General features: G+C 51.4%; 1 protein-coding gene across 1 annotated transcript in view; it reads right to left on the minus strand.

Moving 5' to 3' along the window:
• Positions 1-12,156, minus strand: part of LOC147114689 (parathyroid hormone/parathyroid hormone-related peptide receptor-like) — a 171,804-nt gene that overhangs the window by 39,325 nt on the left and 120,323 nt on the right. Inside the window, exons 8-10 of the mRNA XM_085992539.1 lie at positions 6,377-6,437; positions 4,144-4,210; positions 3,922-4,016 (exon numbers count right to left, since the gene is read on the minus strand). Coding sequence (XP_085848665.1) covers positions 3,922-4,016; positions 4,144-4,210; positions 6,377-6,437 — 223 coding nt within the window. The remainder of the gene's footprint in view (positions 1-3,921; positions 4,017-4,143; positions 4,211-6,376; positions 6,438-12,156) is intronic.

Genomic DNA, 12,156 nt, shown 5'->3' on the forward strand with positions numbered 1-12,156 from the left:
CACCCCCGACCCACGCTCCGATCCTACCCCGACCCACACTCCAATCTCCCCCCAACCCATGCTCCAATGCCCCAGACCTACGCTCCGATCCCCCCGACCTATGCTCCGATCCCCCTCCCCGACACACGCTCCAATCTCCCCCCAACCTACGCTCCGATCTCCCCCCGACCTACGCTCCGATCCCCCTCCCCGACACACGCTCCAATCTCCCCCAACCCACGCTCCAATCTCCCCCCGACCTACGCTCCGATCCCCCTCCCCGACACACGCTCCAATCTCCCCCGACCCACGCTCCAATCTCCCCCCGACCCACGCTCCAATCTCCCCCCGCCCCACGCTCCAATCTCCCCCCGACCCACGCTCCAATCTCCCCCCGACTCACGCTCCAATCTCCCCCCGACCCATGCTCCAATCTCCCCCCGACCGACGCTCCAATCTCCCCCCGACCCACGTTCCAATCTCCCCCTGACCCACGCTCCAATCTCCCCCGACCCACGCTCCAATCTCCCCCCGACCCACGCTCCAATCTCTCCCCGACCCACGTTCCAATCTCCCCCCGACCCACGCTCCAATCTCCCCCCGACCCACGCTCCAATCTCCCCCCGACCCACGCTCCAATCTCCCCCCGACCCACGCTCCAATCTCCCCCCCGCCCCCCCGACCCACGCTCCGATCCCTCCAACCGACGCTCCGATCCCCCTCCCGACCCACGCTCCGAAACCCCCTGACCCCCCGACCTACGCTCCAATCCCTCCAACCCACTCTCCGATCCCCCCCGACCCACGCTCCGATCCCTCCGACCCACGCACCGATCTCCCCCGGCCCCCCGACCCACGCTCCGATCCCCCCCCGACTCACGCTCCAATCTCCCCCCGACCCACGCTCCAATCTCCCCCCGACCCACGCTCCAATCCCCCCCGCCCTCCCGACGAACGCTCTGATCCCTCCCACCCACGCTCCGATTCCCCCCGCCCCCCCGACACACGCTCCGATCCTCCCGCCCCCCCGACCCACGCTCCGATCCCTCCGACCCACGCTCCGATCCCCCCCCCGGCCCCCCGACCCACGCTCCGATCCCCCCCGACTCACGCTCCAATCTCCCCCCGACCCACGCTCCGATCCCCCCCGCCCCCCGACACACGCTCCGATCCTCCCGCCCCCCCGACCCATGCTCCGATGCCTCCGACCCACGCTCCGATCCCCCCCCGCCCCCCGACCCACGCTCCGATCCCCCCCCGCCCCCCGACCCACGCTCCGATCCCCCCCGACCCACGCTCCAATCGCCCCCCGACCCACGCTCCAATCCCCCTCGCCCCCCCGACACACGCTCCGATCCCTCCCCCCGACCCATGCTCCGATCCCCCCCGCCCCCCGACCCACGGTCCAATCCCCCCCGCCCCCTGACACATGCTCCGATCCCTCCTCCCGACCCACGCTCTCATCGCCCGCCCCCCGACATACGCTCCGATCCCCCCGCCTCCCCGACCCACGCTCCGATCCCTCCGACCCACGCTCCAATCCCCCCTGCCCCCCCGACCCATGCTCCGTACCCCCCCCGACTCACGCTCCGATCTCCCCCCGACCCACGCTCCAATCTCCCCCCGACCCACGCTCCGGTCCCCCCGACCCACGCTCCGATCCCCCCCCGACCCACGCTCCGATCCCCCGCCCGACTCACGCTCCAATCTCCCCCCGACCCACGCTCCGATCTCCCCCCGACCCACGCTCCGATCTCCCCCCGACCCACGCTCCGATCTCCCCCCGACCCACGCTCCAATCTCCCCCCAACACACGCTCCGATCCCCCCCGACCCACACTCCGATCCCCCCCGCCCCCCCGTCCCACGCTATGATCGCCCGCCCCCCCCGACCCACGCTCCGATCCCCCCCGCCCCCCCGACACACGCTCCGATCCCTCCCCCCGATCCACGCTCTGATCGGCCGCCCCCCCGACCCACTCTCCGATCCCCCCTGCCCCCCCGACCCACGCTCCGAACCCCCCGCCCCCCCGACCCACGCTCCAATCCCCCCAACCCACGCTCCGATCCCCCCCGCCCCCCCGACCCACGCTCCGATACCCCCAACCCACGCTCCGATCCCCCCTGCCCCTCCGACACACGCTCCAATCCCTCCCCCCGATCCACGCTCTGATCGCCCGCCCCCCCGACCCACGCTCCGATCCCCCCCCCGACCCTCGCTCCTATCCCTCCCCGACCCAAGCTCCAATCTCCCCCCAACCTACGCTCCGATCCCCCTCCCCGACACACGCTCCAATCTCCCCCCGACACACTCTCTGATCCCCTCCCACCTATGCGCCGATCCCCCCCCCGACCCACGCTCTGATCGCCCGCCCCCCCGACACACGCTCCGAAACCTTTCCCCGCCCCACGCTCCAATCTCCCCCTTTCCCCCATCCCCAGCCCTGACCTAAGCTCCAATCTCCCTGCCGACCTACGATCTCTCCCACGCTCCTCTACGTTCCCTGGCTGCGGCCTTCCAGCACAGGCTTTCCCGTGCAACAACTTGCCAGCCTCTCAACCCTGCTGGCTAACAACCAGGAAACTGAGAAATAAAATTCAAATGTGGTCCTGCCCTTAAATTCTTCAGTTCCTCCGCGTTACCCGCTTTTCCAGGTTTACTGGCCCCTGCGACCACCCCACCCCCCCCCCTCTGCTTCCTCCCCTCATCCTCGTAAATATCGGGGCCATTGCGTCCAATTCTAGGGATTTAGGAAGGATGTGAAGGTCTTAGAGAGGGTGCCGAGGAGATTTACTAGAATGATACCAGGGATGAGGGACTTCAGTTATGTGGAGAGACTGAAGAAGCTGGGGTTGTTCTCCTTAGAGCAGAGAAGGTTAAGAGGAGATTTGATAGACGTGTTCAAAATCATGGAGGGTTTTGAGAGAGTAAATAGGAGAAACTGTTTCCAATGGCAAAAGTGTCAGTAACCAGCGGACACAGTTCTAAGATAATTAGCAAAAGAACCAGAGGGGAGATGCGGAGAATTTCTTTAACGAAGCGAGTTGTTGTGATCTGGAACGCATTTCCTGTAAGGGTGGTGGAAGCAGATTCAATAATAATTTTCAAAAGGGCATTGGATAAATACTTGAAGAGAGAAAATTTGCAGGGCTATGGGGAGAGAGCAGGGGAGTGGGACTAATTGGGTTGCTCTTTCAAAGAATGGCCTCTTCCTGTGCTGTATCATTCTATGGGGGACCTTTAATTCTGTTTTGCATTTATCTTACTTTTGATTATAATGATTAATACAGTCGTAGAATAAGCCACCAATGTGAATGGGTTCAAAAGGCATTTAGATGTGTTCTTATTTTTTATTCATTCTGTGGATGTGGGCATCGCTGACAAGTCCGTCGATAGTGTCCCCTGAGAAGGCCTTCTTCTTAAAATGCTGCTTGTGGTTTGATATGACTGAGTAGCTTGCTATGCTGGACACTGTCAGATAAGCCCCTTCAGATGAGACCTGAAGTCCTGTCTGCCTATTCAGGTGGAAGAAAATGGGTTGGAACCCTGGAAAGGTTGCAGAGGGGTCAAAGAGGATGAGGAAGGGGTAGCGTGCCAAGGTTGTAGTTACAGATGATGTCATTGGTGACTTTTAGCAGCAAGGGTGGGTTAGAAACTACAAAGGAAGTGGCGAGGGAGGAGAGCATGTAGCTGGATGTCAGGGTAAAACTGTCACTTCACCCCAGAGTAAGCCTTCTTTTACATTCTTGTTCAAGCACTGCCAAGCCAGGTTTAGCAGGAATCAGAAGCAAGACGAAGTCCATGCACAGTGATCTGACAAAATGCCTTAATCGCAACCTCAGAACGACACCTCCCCATCCATTTCCGCACTAGACACCTTCTTGATCTCTCCATACAAAAGGGCCTGCTTCATCTGAACCAATCATGTGCCCCTGCAGCTTACCGGTACTGCTGACGGGTATCACACCTTCCGGCGTTGGTCTCTCTCAGCTTTGTGGCTAAAACTCTGATAATGTTGATGAAAAGCATGAAGTTTACCTGGAAGAGAAAAGAAACACTTCCTGTCAAGTGAATTCAGAAAGTTATTGGATGCGATGTTACCTGATGCCATGGAATCCGCCTCAGAATGAGGAGGGAAGAATTTTTTTCTTTTTTGATAGCTCACCAATATCGCTGCCAGAATAGGTAGCTGATAAATCAACTTTAAATTCCCAGCACTTAGATCCCAGCACCTGTAAAGAAAGGAGGAAGAGCATTGGTAGATGTATTGAGTTATATATGTAACAGTTATCCACAATTCCTGCATTTCCATGGTGCACTGTACAGACAACAGACCAGATGGGAAGGAAATATTTCCAAATTCGCTGACGACACTAAACTAGGAGGAGGGGTGGGCTCTGATGAGGATGTCAGGAGGCTACAGTGCGATTTGGACAGGTTGGGGGAATGGGCGGATACGTGGCAGATGCACTATAATGTGGATAAATGCGAGGTTATCCACTTTGGGGGTAAAAACAGGAGGGTAGATTATTATCTAAATGGCAATAGATTGGGAGATGGGGAAGTGCAGAGGGACCTGGGTGTTCTTGTGCACCAGTCACTGAAGGAGAGCATGCAGGTGCAACAGGCGATTAAGAAGGCAAATGGTATGTTGGCCTTCATATCAAGGGGGTTCGAGTATAGGAATAGGGATACCTTACTACAGCTGTACAAGGTGCTGGTGAGACCGCATCTGGAGTATTGTGTACAGTTTTGGTCGCCCCATCTGCGGAAGGATGTTCTTGCCATGGAAAGAGTGCAACGGCGATTCACCAGGCTGATACCTGGAATGGCGGGAATGACCTACGAAGAGAGATTAAATAGTTTGGGCTTGTACTCACTGGAGTTTAGAAGATTGAGAGGGGATCTCATCGAAACATATAAAATTATGGCAGGCCTGGACAGGCTGAATTCAGAGAGAATGTTTCCAATGGCCAGGGAGCACAGAACCAGGGGCCACAGTCTAAAAATAGCGGGCAAATCATTTAAAACAGAGATGAGGAAGAATTTCTTCACTCAAAGAGTGGTGAGCCTGTGGAATTCCCTGCCACAGAGGGCTGTGAAGGCTAATTCAATAAATATTTTCAAGAGAGAATTGGATATATTTCTGAAGGCTAAGGGGATTAAGGGTTACGGAGAAAAGGCGGGGACGGGGTACTGAACTGGTAAGATCAGCTATGATCTCAGACGAGGATCAGCCATGATCTCATTGAATGGCGGAGCAGGCTCGAAGGGCCGAATGGCCTACTCCTGTTCCTATCTCTATGTTACTATGAAAGGACTTGCATCCATGTAGCATCTTTCATGACCTCAGGACATCTGCACTGAATAGTTTTTTTCTGTGCTGTAATATTCTATGTATCTATAATTCTTCTTCAAATAGTGCCTTGGGATCTTTAACATCCATCTGAGCAAGCAAAGGGATTTGGGTGTTCAGATCTACAGATCAATAAAAGCTAATACACAGGTACAGAAAGTAATCAAAAAGTCTAATGGAATGTTGGCCTTTATCTCCCGGGAGTTGGAATACAAAGGGGAGGAAGTTATGCTTCAGTTGTATAGTCTTGGACAAACTCCATCTGGAGCACTGCATTCATTTCTGTGCACCGAACCTCAGGAAGGATATACTGGCCTTGGAGGGGGTGCAGCACAGAATCACCAGAATGATTCCAGGGCGTAAAGGGTTAAATTACAAGGACAGGTTGCATAAACTTGGTTTGTATTCCCTCGAGTTTGAGAAGTTGAGGAGCGATCTAATCAAGGTGTTTACAATGATAAAACAATTCAATAGGGTTGATACAAAGAAACAATTTTGTCTAGTGGGGAAATCCAGAACAAGTGGACACAATCTTAAAATTAGAGTTAGGCCATTTAGGAGTGAAATCAGGAAGCACTTTTTCATACAAAGGGTCGTGGAAATCTGGAACTCCCTCCCCCAAAAGGCTGAGGATGCTGGGTCAATTGAAATTTACAAGACTGAGATTGATAGATTTTTGTTAGGTAAGGGTATCAAAGGCAGGGAAGATGGAGTTGAGGTACAGATCAGCCATGATCTAATTGAGTGAGGGAAGAGGTTCGAGGGGCTGAATGGCCTACTCTTGTTCCTATGTTCAATGGGGGTGAAAATGCAGCAGTGCCCCTAAAGTGGGGGATCAAGCAATATTGTGGGAGGAAAGTCCATGATAGAGTAATTATACACGGACTCTGGGTGGAGCAGGATTGAAGGCCGAATGACCTTTTTTTGCTTTAGATTTTCATATCTGCTTGTGTTCTCTCTCTCTCTTCTATGTTTGGTACAGCCTTATTAAGGGGCTCACAGATTTCCCAGGGAGGGTCTCTGCCCAAGATGTCATACGTACTGTGTATCTGCCAGAGTTGCCCTCACACTTGCCCACGCTGCCACAAACACAGCAGGAACCCCTACGAATGAAAAAGAGACCAAAGAAAACATTCAATTACAACTGAAATTTAAATTTCTCCGAGTAAGACTTTATTCTTGTTCTTTCGGTGTCAGCCGTAACTCAGTGGTAGCACTCACGACTCTGAGTCAGAAGCTCGTTGGTTCAAGTCCCACTCCAGAGACTTGAGCACATAATATAGGCTGGCACTTCAGTGCAGTACTGAGGGAGTGCTGCACTGTCAGAGGTGCCATCTATCGGATGGCACGTTGTATTGCGCCCTTCATATCTTCAGGACATCCCAAAGCGTTTCACAGCCAATTAAGTACTTTTGAAATATAGTCACCATTGTAATGTAGGAAACACAGCAACCAATATGTGCACAGCAAGGCCCCACAAACAGCAATGACCAGATCATCTGCTTAAGTGATGGTGGCTGAGGGCTAAATATTGGCCTGGCCACAGAGAACTCCCCTGCATTTCGTCAAATAGTGCCATTGAATCCTTTACACCCACCTGAGAAGGAAGATTTTGAGGGGGATTGACGTTGCTTCCCCTGGCTGGAGATTCTAGAACTAGGGGGCATAGTCTCAAGATTGAGATGAGGAGGAATTTCCTCACTCAGAGAGTTGTGAGTCTTTGGAATTCTCTAACCCAAAGGGCTGTGGATGCTCAGTCGTTGAGTATATTCAAGGATGAGATAGATAGATTTTTGGACTCTAGAGGAATCAAGGGATATGGGGATCGGGCAGGGAAGTGGAGTTGAGGTCGAAGATCAGCCATGATTTTATTGATCGGGCTCAAAGGGCCGTATGACCTACTCCTGCTCCTATTTCTTATGTTCTTATGACAGGGCTTTGGTTTAACGTCTCATCTGAAAGACGGCACCTCTGATAGTGCAACACTCCCTCAGTACTGCACTGGAGTGTCAGCCTGGATTATGTGCTCAAGTTTCTGGAGTGGGGCTTCTGACTCAGAGGTGAGAGTGCTACCACTGAGCCTAGGCTGACACTAGCGCTCCTGTGTGCAGATGTCATCAGGACAAGATCACACTCGGTTGCGATGCACCTGAATATCTTGCCAATACCAGAGCCCAAAATTCCCAAGATCCTTTCTGTGGGAATCCCATTGCCTCTGTGGCCTCTGTTCCTGACACCTGCTGTAGTATTAAGGATCGAAACACAGTTAGCTAATTTACATATTTCCACCAGGTGCCCATGTCAGAATGGGCGCACCTTGGAGGCCTGCTGGGAAAGGAGGAAGAACATGTGACACTGGCAAGCAGCTTGGGTGGCAAGCCAGCACAACCTGCTGAAATGTATGTTGAAACGTAGCAATCAACTCCTTTATGAGGGCTTGATTTGCTTGATGCTGCCAGCAATTTTTTGGGGTGTTCCAGGCCAAGACAAAGAGTCCCCACTCATAACAAGGATGCAAAGGCCTTGGAGAGGGTGCAGAGCAGAGTTACCAGAGTGATACCAGGGATGAGGGACTTCAGTTATGTAAAGGGACTACAGAAGCTGGGATTATTCTCCTTAGAGCAGAGAAGGTTAAGGAGACATTTATTAGAGATATTCAAAATTAAGAGGAGTAACCAGAGGATACAGATATAAGGTAATTGGCAAAATAGCAGAGTAGAGATGGAGAGAATTTGGAGTGCTCTGGAATGCACTGCCTGAAAGGGTGGTAAAAGCAATTTCAATAGTAACTTTCAAAATAGAATTCAATATATACTTGATAAGGGAAAATTTGCAGAGCTATGGGGAAAGAACAGGGGAGTGAGACTAATTGATTTGCTCTTTCAAAGAGCCGGCAGAGGCATGATGGTCCAAATGGCCTCCTACTGTGCTGCATTTCTTTTATTCATTCATGGGATGTGGACGTCGCTGGCAAGGCCAGCATTTATTGCCCATCCCTAATTGCTCTTGAGAAGGTGGTGGTGAGCCGCCTCCTTGAACCGCTGCAGTGAAGGTGCTCCCACAGAACTGTTAGGGAGGGAGTTCCAGGATTTTGACCCAGCGACGATGAAGGAACGGCGATATACTTCCAACTCAGGATGGTGTTTGACTTGGAGGGGAACTTGGAGGTGGTGATGTTCCCATGCGCCTGCTGCCCTTGTCCTTCTAGGTAGAAGAGGTCGCGGGTTTGGGAGGTGCTGCCGAAGAAGCCTTGACAAGTTGCTGCAGTGCATCTCGTAGATGATGCACACTGCTGCCACAGTACGCCGGTGGTGGAGGAAGTGAATGTTTAAGGTGATGGATGGGCTGCCAATCAAGTGGGCTGCTTTGTCCTGGATGGTGTCGAGCTTCTTGAGTGTTGTTGCAGCTGCACTCATCCAGGCAAGTGGGGAGTATTCCATCACACACCTTACATGTGCCTTGTAGATGGTGGAAAGGCTTTGGGGAATCAGGAGGTGAGACACTCGCCGCAGAATACCTAGCCTCTGACCTACTCTTGTTGCCACAGTATTTATGTGGCTAGTCCAGTTAAGTTTCTGGTCAATGGTGACCCCCAGGATGTTGATGGTGGGGGATTCGGTGATGGTAATGCCGTTGAATATCAAGGCAAGGTGGTTAGACCCTCGCTTGTAGGAGATAGTCATTGCCTGGCACTTGTGTGGCGCAAATGTTACCTGCCACTTATCAGCCCAAGCCTGAATGTCATCCAGGTCTTGTTGCATGCGGGCATAGACTGTTTCATAAGAACATAAGAAATAGGAGCAGGAGTAGGCCATTTATCCCCTCGAGCCTGCTCTGCCATTCAATAAGATCATGGCTGATCTTCTACCTCATCTCCACTTTCCTGCACTATCCTCATATCCCTTGATTTCCTTAATATCCAAAAACCTATTCATCTCTGTCTTGAATATACTCAACGACTGAGCCTCCACAGCCCTCTGGGGTAGAGAATTCCAAAGATTCACCACCCTCTGAGTGAAGAAATTTCTCCTCATCTCAGTCCTAAATGGCCGACCCTTATTCTGAGGCTGTGACCCCTGGTTCTAATCTCCCCAGCCAGGGGAAACATCCTCCCTGCATCTACCCTGTCAAGCCCTGTAAGAATTTTGTATATTTCAATGAGATCACCTCTCATTCTTCTAAACTCGAGAGAATATAGGCCTGGTCTACTCAATCTCTCCTCATAGGACAATCCCCCCATCCCAGGAACCAGTCTGGTGAACCTTTGTTGCACTCCCTCTATGGCAAGTACATCCTTCCTTAGGTAAGGAGACCAAAACTGTACATAGTACTACAGGTGTGGTCTCACCAGGGCCCTATGTAATTGCAGTAAGACGTCTTTACTCTTATACTCAAATCCTCTTGTAATAAAGGCCAACATAACAATTGCTTTCCTATTTGCTTGCTGTACCTGCATGTTAACTTTCAGTGATTCGTGTACAAGGACACCCAGGTGGTCCCTCTGAACACCAACATTTCCCAATCTCTCACCATTTAAAAAATACTCTGCTTTTCTATTTTTCCTACCAAAGTAGACAACTTCACATTTCTCCACATTATATTCCATTTGCCATGTTCTTGCCCACTCACTTAGCCTGTCTATATCCCCTTGAAGCCTCCTTGCATCCTCCTCACAACTTACATTCCCACACAGCTTTGTATCATCAGCAAACTTGAATATATTACATTTGGTCCCCTCATCCAAATCATTGATGTATATTGTGAATAGCTGAGGCCCAAGCACTGATCCTTGCGGTACCCCACTAGTTACAGCCTGCCAACACCAAAAATGACGCGTTTACTCGGACTCTCTCTTTTCTGTCCGTCAACCAATCCTGAATCCATGCTAGTATATTACCCCCGATCCCATGAGCCCTAATTTTGTTTAATAACCTCTTGTGTGGCACCTTGTCGAATGCCTTCTGAAAATCCAAATACACCACATCCACTGGTTCCCCCTTATTTATTCTGCTAGTTACAACCTCAAAAAACTCTAACAGATTTATCAAACACGATTTCCCTTTCATAAATCTGTGTTGACTCTGCCCAAACCTATTATTATTTTTGAAGTGCCCTGTTACCATGTCCTTCATAATAGATTCGAGCATTTTCCCTACTACTGATGTCAGGCTAACTGGTCTGTAGTTCCCCATTTTCTCTCCTCCTCCTTTCTTAAATGACAACCAATGCATCCACTATCTCTATAGCCACCTCTTTCAAAACCCTAGGATGTAGGCCATCAGGTCCAGGGGATTTAACGGCTTTCAGTCCCATTAATTTCTCCAGTACTATTTTTTTACTGATACTAATTTCTTTCAGTTCCTCATTATCGCTAGAGCCTTATTTCTGGGAATCTGAAGAGTTGCAAATGGCACTGAACACTGTGCAGTCATCAGCGAACATCCCCATTTCTAACCTTATGTTGGAGGGAAGGTCATTGATGAAGCAGCTGAAGATGGCTGGGTCTGGGACACTGCCCTGAGGAACTCCTGCATCGGTGTCCTGGGGCTGTGATGATTGACCTCCAACCACCACAACCATCTTCCTTTGTGCTAGGTATGACTCCAGCCAGTGGAGAGTTTTCCCCCCGATTCCCATTGACTTCAGTTTTACTAGGGCTCCTTGATGCCACACTCAGTCAAATGCTGCCTTGATGTCAAGGGCAGTCACTCTCACCTCACCTCTGGAATTCAGCTCTTTTGTCCAAATTTGGACCAAGGCTGTAATGAGGTCTGGAGCTGAGTGGCCCTGGCAGAACCCAAACTGGGCATCAGTGAGCAGGTTATTGGTGAGTAAGTGCCACTTGATAGCACTGTCGACGACACCTTCCATCACTTTGCTGATGATTCAGAATAATTGGCCGGATTGGATTTGTCCTGCTTTTTGTGGACAGGACATACCTGGGCAGTTTTCCACATTGTCGGATAGATGCCAGTGTTGTAGCTGTACTGGAACAGCTTGGCTAGAGGCGCGACTAGTTCTGGAGCGCAAGTCTTCAGCATGACAGCCGGGATGTTGTCAGGACCCACAGCTTTTGCTGTATCCAGTGCGCTCAGCTGTTTCTTGATATCACATGGAGTGAATCGAATTGGCTGAAGACTGGCTTCTGTGATATTGGGAACCTCAGGAGGAAGCCGATATGGATCATCCACTCGGCACTTCTGGCTGAAGATGGTTGTAAACACTTCAGCCTTGTCTTTTGCACTCACGTGCTCCACCATCAATGACGATGGGGATATCCATGGATCCTCCTCCTCCCATTATTTGTTCACCACCATTCACGACTGGATGTGGCAGGACTGCAGAGCATTGATCGTGGGATTGCTTAGCTCTGTCTATAGCATGCTGCTTCCACTGTTTAGCATGCATGTAGTCCTATGTTGCAGCTTCCCCAGGTTGGCACCTCATTTTTAGGTATGCCTGGTGCTGCTCCTGGCATGCTCTTCTACACTCCTTATTGAATAAGGGTTCGTCCCCTGGCTTGATGATAATGGTAGAGTAAGGGATAGCTGGGCCATGAGGTTACAGATTGTGGTGAAATACAATTCTGCTGCTACTGATGGCCCACAGCACCTCATGGATGCCCAGTTTTGAGCTGCTAGATCTGTTCTGAATCTATCCCATTTAGCACGATGGAAGGTGTCCTCAGTGTGAAGACGGGGCTTTGTCTCCACAATGGCACTGCTATCAATGTTGACAAGTAGATTGGTGAGGTCAAGTAGGTTTTTCCCTCATGGTGGTTCTGTCACCGGCCAAGACTGGCAGCTATGTCCTTCAGGATTT

This window comes from Somniosus microcephalus, chromosome 7 (assembly GCF_052327205.1).
Source record: "Somniosus microcephalus isolate GS21.2 chromosome 7, FLI_Smic_1.0, whole genome shotgun sequence".
In the NCBI taxonomy this organism is placed as follows: domain Eukaryota; kingdom Metazoa; phylum Chordata; class Chondrichthyes; order Squaliformes; family Somniosidae; genus Somniosus; species Somniosus microcephalus.